Source organism: Syngnathus floridae, chromosome 20, assembly GCF_059516105.1.
Source record: "Syngnathus floridae isolate MCC-2025c chromosome 20, RoL_Sflo_1.0, whole genome shotgun sequence".
Lineage (NCBI taxonomy): Eukaryota > Metazoa > Chordata > Actinopteri > Syngnathiformes > Syngnathidae > Syngnathus > Syngnathus floridae.
In genome coordinates, this window is record NC_142432.1 from 16,791 (window position 1) to 25,220 (window position 8,430).

The following is an 8,430-nucleotide window of genomic DNA, read 5'->3' on the forward strand; positions in this document are numbered from 1 at the left end:
CAGCCTGAGCCTAACACAAACCCTAACCCTAACCCTAACCCTAACCACAGCAAGAGCAAGCCTAACCCTAAGCCTCAGCACAGCAACCCTAACAAAAAACCTAACAAGAAACCTAACAAGAAACCTGACAAGACCCCTAACAACAAACCCTAACAACAACCTTAAGCACAGCAAGAGCAAGCCTAAACCTAAGCACAGCAAGCCTAACCCTAAGCACAGCAAGAGCAACAAGAACCCTAACCAGCACATAAAACCTTAAGCACAAAGCACATAAAACCTTAAGCACAGAGCAAATGAAACCTTAACAAAACACATAAAACCTTAAGCACAAAGCACATAAAACCTTAAGCACAAAGCACATAAAGACCTAATCACATTAAACCCTAAGCACTAAGCACATTAAACCCTAAGCACTAAGCACATTAAACCCTAAGCACTAAGCACATTAAACCCTAAGCACATTAAACCAATAGCACATAGCACATTAAACCAATAGCACATAGCACATTAAACCAATAGCACATTAAACCATTAGCACATAGCACATTAAACCATTAGCACATAGCACATTAAACCATTAGCACATAGCACATTAAACCATTAGCACATAGCACATTAAACCATTAGCACATAGCACATTAAACCATTAGCACATAGCACATTAAACCATTAGCACATAAAACCGATAGCACATAGCATATTAAACCAATAGCACATAGCACATTAAACCATTAGCACATAGCACATTAATCCATTAGCACATAGCACATTAATCCATTAGCACATAGCACATAAAACTAATAGCACATAGCACATTAAACCAATAGCACATAAAACCAATAGCACATTAAACCATTAGCACATAGCACATTAATCCATTAGCACATAGCACATAAAACCAATAGCACATTACACCAATAGCACATTACACCAATAGCACATTACACCAATAGCACATTACACCAATAGCACATTACACCAATAGCACATTACACCAATAGCACATTACACCAATAGCACATTAGACCAATAGCACATTAGACCAATAGCACATTAGACCAATAGCACATTAGACCAATAGCACATTAGACCAATAGCACATTAGACCAATAGCACATTAGACCAATAGCACATTAGACCAATAGCACATTAGACCAATAGCACATTAGACCAATAGCACATTAGATCAATAGCACATTAGACCAATAGCACATTAGACCAATAGCACATTAGCACATTAGACCATTAGCACATTAGACCATTAGCACATTAGACCATTAGCACATTAGACCATTAGCACATTAGACCATTAGCACATTAGACCATTAGCACATTAGACCATTAGCACATTAGACCATTAGCACATTAGACCATTAGCACATTAGACCATTAGCACATTAAACCATTAGCACATTAGACCATTAGCACATTAGACCATTAGCACATTAGACCATTAGCACATTAGACCATTAGCACATTAGACCATTAGCACATTAGACCATTAGCACATTAGACCATTAGCACATTAGACCATTAGCACATTAGCCCATTAAACCATTAACACATAGCACATTAAACCATTAGCACATAGTACATTAGACCATAGCACATTATACCATGAGCACATAGCACATTAGGCCATGAGCACATAGCACATTAGACCATAGCACATTAGACCATGAGCACATAGCACATTAGGCCATGAGCACATAGCACATCAAACCATGAGCACATAGCACATTAGGCCATGAGCACATAGCACATTAAACCATGAGCACATAGCACATTAGGCCATGAGCACATAGCACATTAAACCATGAGCACATAGCACATAGACCATTAGCACCTAGAACAATTAGACCTTAAGCACCTAGCACAATTAGACCTTAGCACCCAACCACATTAGACCTCAGCACCAAACCACATTAGACCTTAGCACCAAACCACATTAGACCTTAACACCAAACCACAGTAGACCTTATCACCAAACCACGTTAGACCTTATCACCAAACCACGTTAGACCTTATCACCAAACCACGTTAGACCTTAGCACCAAACCACATTAGACCTTAGCACCTAACCACATTACCCACTAGCACCTAGCTTCTAGCACCTAACCTCTAGCCTCTAGCACCTAGACCTTAGCACCTAGACCTTAGCACCTAGACCTTAGCACCTAGACCTTAGCCTCTAGCACCTAGCCTCTAGCACCTAGCCTCTAGCACCTAGCCTCTAGCACCTAGCCTCTAGCACCTAGCCTCTAGCACCTAACGAACCAAAAATATGACATCATAAAAAACAGAGTATGACATCACAAATGCAAAACATCATCCCACAAAAGACATCACATCACCCCACATGCTCTTATAAAATAACTTGGCCAATGCGTTTGTCTGTTTGATTTGCTGCAAATCCAAATTATACCTAAGGATGGTGACAAATCTCATTATACTTAATAGGACATTTTAAAAACTCTTTTGAATAAGTTCATTAACTTAATTGTTAATTAAATCATTTTCATTATGATTTTGTATAAATACTAGGTATAAACAGAAAATATACTACACAAAATGGGCAGTTTACTTGTTTGAAAAAGAGTGGGAAGTAAGACTTATTTCATTTATTTAAACGGAAGAAGTAAAACTTGTTTAATGGGAAAAATGGATTTGGTGGAATTCCAATTTTCAAAAATGAATGAATGAAGTCATTTCAATTATGATTTTGGATAAATATTAAGTATGAACACAAACACGACTGCAAAAAATGGCCAGTTTACTTGTTTAAAAAGGACTAGGAAGAAAAGACTTATTTCATTTATTTAAATGGGAAGAAGACTTATTTAGTTTGTTTAATATATGTTTGTTTCCGAGGCAAAATTGGATTTGCTGCAATTGCAAATTTCGACAAATTACGGTCCCAAATATTGACTTGAGACCTGATGGGACGTATTAATAGCTAATTTGATAGAAGTTGGTCATATGAGCAAGTGGAGTAACATGAGATCTATTCTCAATTACACAGCACACACAACTTTGGATCTTCTGAATGAATGAATGAGTGAGTGGGTGAGTGAATGAATCTTATTTGTTCATTTAAATTATGACTGTATAAATACTAGGTATAAACACAATATGGCCAGTGTACTTGTTTGAAATGGTGTGGGAAGAAGTAATCTATCCAATTTAAGACAAATGTAGTTACCTCTAACAATGTGTTACTTTATCTATTGTTGTCTGTGACTTCCCATGAATAAAAAGGAAGGAAGGACTCACCGGAGACGTCTTCGCCAACATCAAACCGTTGGACTTTTATCCTTCTTACAGTGGAAAACAACCAACACCATGGAACCTAAAGGAATGGAAGAAAACTTTAACATTTGGCTTCAAGCAACATTCGCAGATGCAACACAATGTGACGTGCGGGCTTAGGGCTCGTTCGGGTTAAAGGTTGAGGGAGGGGCCCTCGTTTTAAACTACTTTTTTCAAAAGGAGTGGGAACAAGCAAGACTTATTTAATTTATTTAATGGCAATATGTAAGACTATTTTTCTTCCCTGGCAAAATTGGATTTGCTGCAATTGCCAATTTCAACAAAGTACAGTGCCAAATCTTGACTTGAGACCTGATAGGACGTATTAAACGCTTAGTTACATTGACAGGAGTTGGTAATAAGAGCGAGTGGACTAGCGGTGGTTGAATGGATGAATGAATGTTGAAAGTAATTTAAATTATGACTTTGTTTAAATACTAGGTATTAACAGAACATCTACTGCGCAAAATGGGCAGAGTTTACTTGTTTGAGAAGGGGTGTCTTATTTAAGACTACGATTTATTTAATCTGTTTGTTCCCAGGCAAAATTGGATGTGATGCAATTCCAAATTTCACCACATGATGGTGCCAAATTTTGACTTGAGCCCTGATAGGAGATATTAAACACTGGATTACTACTTTGGATCTTTTCTTATATTACTTTGCAACAACATACTCGGTAAGAGATTAGGCAGTATAATCACATATGTTAACTAGAGAGTGCCCACACTCAATTTACTTATGGTTATGTGTTACATTAATTACTGTTAGGCATCATTTGAGCAGTCTGACCAAATCTTTGAATAGAAGAATTTGTGATTTAAGAAATTACTTCTGTTCAGGGTAATCACATTTGTATATAATTCTAATGGCCGTCTTTTGAAAACTATTCTGAATTACAACTTTGGATCTTTTCTCATATTACTTTGCAACAATATACTCGGTGACAGATTAGGCAGTATAATCGCATATGTTAACTTGAGAGTGCCCACACTCAATTTACTTATGGTTAAGTGTTAAATCAACTACTGTTAAACATGAAATAGGAGGTGTTTAACATAAATGGAGGAAGAAATGGGTACTCACCATTGTGGCTCCTGGTCAATGATGCGAGCCTCCAACTGATTTGTATATTCATTCTTCTGACGGTGGGAAACGTACAGCCAACCAACACCGAGGAACCTAAAGGAATGAAAGAAAACTTTAACATTTGGCCTCAACCAACATTCGCATATACAACACAATGTGACGTGCGGGGTTAGGGCTCGTTAGGGTTAAAGGTTGAGGGAAGGGCCCTCGTTTTAAACTACTTTTTCGAAAAGGAGTGCGAACAAGCAAGACTTATTTAATTTATTTAATGGCTTAATTTATTTGTTTCATCTATTTTGGTTCCCAGGCAAAATAGGATTTGCTGCAATTGCAAATTTCAACAAAGTACGGTGCCAAATCTTGACTTGAGACCTGATAGGACGTATTAAACTCATTTAATGGGAAGAAGTAAAACTTATTTAGTTTATTTAATCTATTTTTGTTCCCTGACAAAATTGGGAAGGATTGGCAAGAAGTAAGACTTATTTAATCTGTTTATTCCCAGGCAAAATTGGATGTGCTGCAATTCCAAATTACACCACATGATGGTGCCAAATTTTGACTTGAGACCTGATAGGACATATTAAACACTTAGTTGAAGTGATAAAAAATGATAATAATACCGAGGGGGGCAACATGAATGTTCTGAATTAGACATAGTTTGAATATGCTTTTGAATATTTTTTAGGTAAACACTTTTGCTTCACTTTGAGGAGTGTGATAATCTAACCAAATCTTTGAATTGAAGACTTTGTGATTTAACAAATAGTTTGTTTTTAAGTTTAGGGTAATCACATTTGTATATAATTCTAATGGCCTTCTTTTGAAAACTATTCTGAATTACAACTTTGGATCTTTTCTTATATTACTTTGCAACAATATACTCGGTGAGAGATTAGGCAGTATAATCGCATATGTTAACTTGAGCGTGCCCACACTCAATTTACTTATGGTTATGTGTTAAATCAATTACTGTTAAACATAAAATAGGAGGTGTTTAACATAAATGGAGGAAGAAATGGGTACTCACCATTGTAGCGACTGGTCAATGATGCGAGCCTCCAACTGATTTGTATTTTCATTCTTCTGACGGTGGAAAACGTACAGCCGACCAACACCGTGAAAACTAATGGAATGAAAGAAAACTTTAACATTTGGCTTCAAGCAACATTCGCAGATACAACACAATGTGACGTGCGGGTTTAGGGCTCGTTCGGGTTAAAAGTTGAGGGAGGGGCCCTCGTTTTAAACTACTTTTTTCAAAAGGAGTGGGAACAAGCAAGATTTATTTAATTTATTTAATGGCAACATGTAAGACTATTTTTCTTCCCTGGCAAAATTGGATTTGCTGCAATTGCAAATTTCAAAAAAGTATGGTGCCAAATCTTGACTTGAGACCTGATAGGACGTATTAAACGCTTATTTAAATTGATAGGAGTTGGTAATAAGAGCGAGTGGACTAACGGTGGTTTAATGGATGAATGAATGTTGAAATTATTTTAAATTATGACTTTGTTTAAATACTAGGTATTAACAGAACATCTACTGCGCAAAATGGGCAGAGTTTACTTGTTTGAGAAGGGGTGGCTTATTTAAGACTACGACTTATTTAATCTGTTTGTTCCCAGGCAAAATTGGATGTGATGCAATTCCAAATTTCACCACATGATGGTGCCAAATTTTGACTTGAGCCCTGATAGGACATATTAAACACTAGATTACTACTTTGGATCTTTTCTTATATTACTTTGCAACAACATACTCGGTAAGAGATTAGGCAATATAATCACTTGTTAATTTAAGAGTGCCCACACTCAATTTACTTATGGTTATGTGTTACATTAATTACTGTTAGGCATCATTTGAGCAGTCTGACCAAATCTTTGAATAGAAGAATTTGTGATTTAAGAAATTACTTCTGTTCAGGGTAATCACATTTGTATATAATTCTAATGGTCGTCTTTTGAAAACTATTCTGAATTACAATTTTGGATTATTTCTTATATTACTTTGCAACAATATACTCAGTGACAGATTAGGCAGTATAATCACACATTAAATTGACAGTGCCCACACACAATTTACTTACAGTTATGTGTTAAATCAATTACTGTTAGACATGAAATAGGAGGTGTTTAACATAAATGGAGGAAGGAAGGGCTACTCACCATTGTAGCGCCTGGTCAATGATGCGAGCCTCCACCTGATGTGTATATTCATTCTTCTTACAGTGGAAAACATACAGCCAACAAACACCATGTAACCTAAAGGAATGAAATTAAACATTAACATTTACCCTCAAGACATTCAAAGATATAAGGCAACGCGACTACGTCGTGTTTGTATCCGCTGTCGCGCTAACGGCCATTTCGCGCCCACGGATTTGAATCTTGGCGGGAGTTTCCCCTATTCATTTCGACGGCACATTACTGCGACGTAATACCCGTTTATCTAAAACGGCAAAGTTAAAAGTAGAATTAAATAAAGTTTTATTTTTAATCAACGCAATAATTTACAACCGTTGACCAGGGAGAATCGTCGAAATTCGGCGTCTATGGCTGACAGCAGACGCCGAATTCGACGACGGGCCCCCCACTCACTCGCTTTTTCGAGACTACAATAGTACTTATTTTTAAACACAATGAGTTGTATTTACCGTATACGCTCTAGGCGGTCCAGTTGAGAGCAGAAAATAAAGATATTTCTGTTGCTAATCGTCGTGTTTGTATCCGCTATCTCGCTCGCGTCCATTCGCAGCCATCCGCGGCCACGGATTTGAATTTTGGCGGAAGCCACGCCTACTGGCTTCATTTCCGCGTAATACCCGCTTATCTAAAACGGCAAAGTTAAAAGTAGAGTTAAATAAAGTTTTTCTTTTTAAATCAACGCAATCATTTATAACCGTTGACCAGGAAGAATCGTCGAAATTCGGCGTTTGTGGCTGGCAGCAGACGCCGAGCTCGACGCCCGCCACACTCACTCGCTTTTCGGGGCTACAAAAGTACTTCTTTTTAAAAACAATGAGTTGTATTTACCGTATACGCTCTAGACGGTCCAGTTGCGAGCAGAAAATAAAGATATTTCTGTTGCTAATCGTCGTGTTTGTATCCGCTATCTCGCTCGCGTCCATTCGCAGCCATCCGCGGCCACGGATTTGAATTTTGGCGGAAGCCACGCCTACTGACGTCATTTCCGCGTAATACCCGCTTATCTAAAACGGCAAAGTTAAAAGTAGAGTTAAATAAAGTTTTTCTTTTTAAATCAACGCAATCATTTATAACCGTTGACCAGGAAGAATCGTCGAAATTCGGCGTTTGTGGCTGGCAGCAGACGCCGAGCTCGACGCCCGCCACACTCACTCGCTTTTCGGGGCTACAAAAGTACTTCTTTTTAAAAACAATGAGTTGTATTTACCGTATACGCTCTAGACGGTCCAGTTGCGAGCAGAAAATAAAGATATTTCTGTTGCTAATCGTCGTGTTTGTATCCGCTATCTCGCTCGCGTCCATTCACAGCCATCCGCGGCCACGGATTTGAATTTTGGCGGAAGCCACGCCTACTGACGTCATTTCCGCGTAATACCCGCTTATCTAAAACGGCGAAGTTAAAAGTAGAGTTAAATAAAGTTTTTCTTTTTAAATCAACGCAATCATTTATAACCGTTGACCAGGAAGAATCGTCGAAATTCGGCGTTTGTGGCTGGCAGCAGACGCCGAGCTTGACGCCCGCCACACTCACTCGCTTTTCGGGGCTACAAAAGTACTTCTTTTTAAAAACAATGAGTTGTATTTACCGTGTACGCTCCAGACGGTCCAGTTGCAAGCAGAAAATAAAGATATTTCTGTTGATAATCGTCATGCTTGTATCCGCTGTCGTGCCCACGGCCATTTCGCGCTCACTGGTTTGAATCTCGGCGGAAGTTTCGCCTATTGACGTCATTTCCGCGGCACATGACTGCGACGTAATATCTGCTTATCTAAAACGGTAAAGTTAAAATTAGAGTTAAATAAAGTTTTTCTTTTTTAATCAACG

The 8,430-nt window shown here is 38.1% G+C and overlaps 1 protein-coding gene across 3 annotated transcripts; it reads right to left on the reverse strand.

Moving 5' to 3' along the window:
• Positions 1 to 1,368: 1,368 nt before the first annotated feature.
• On the reverse strand, positions 1,369 to 8,415 carry LOC148380562 (uncharacterized). 3 transcript variants are annotated; one of them, XM_088364108.1, is made up of 5 exons: positions 8,192 to 8,415; positions 6,567 to 6,662; positions 5,429 to 5,524; positions 4,396 to 4,491; positions 1,369 to 3,349 (listed from the first exon to the last, which is right to left on the reverse strand). In XM_088364108.1, exons 1-5 carry the CDS (start codon positions 8,335 to 8,337, stop codon positions 3,319 to 3,321), a joined length of 465 nt encoding a protein of 154 aa, XP_088220234.1. In that variant the 5' UTR covers positions 8,338 to 8,415; the 3' UTR covers positions 1,369 to 3,318. The 3 variants fall into 3 exon arrangements, 1 of the variants encoding a protein (XP_088220234.1); XR_015854721.1 differs by lacking the exon at positions 8,192 to 8,415 and adding an exon at positions 7,434 to 7,972 and having other exon boundaries at positions 1,370 to 3,349; XR_015854720.1 differs by lacking the exon at positions 8,192 to 8,415 and adding an exon at positions 7,055 to 7,972 and having other exon boundaries at positions 1,370 to 3,349.
• Between the last annotated feature and the right edge of the window lie 15 nt (positions 8,416 to 8,430).

Bases quoted from the DNA above. Each gene is read 5' to 3' on its own strand.
- LOC148380562 (XM_088364108.1), bottom strand. From the start codon at position 8,337: ATGACGTCAATAGGCGAAACTTCCGCCGAGATTCAAACCAGTGAGCGC. The intron at 5,525-6,566 runs GTGAGTAGCCCT...TCATTCCATTAG, and splicing joins ATTGACCAGGCGCTACAATG to TTTTCACGGTGTTGGTCGGC. The intron at 4,492-5,428 runs GTGAGTACCCAT...TCATTCCTTTAG, and splicing joins ATTGACCAGTCGCTACAATG to GTTCCTCGGTGTTGGTTGGC.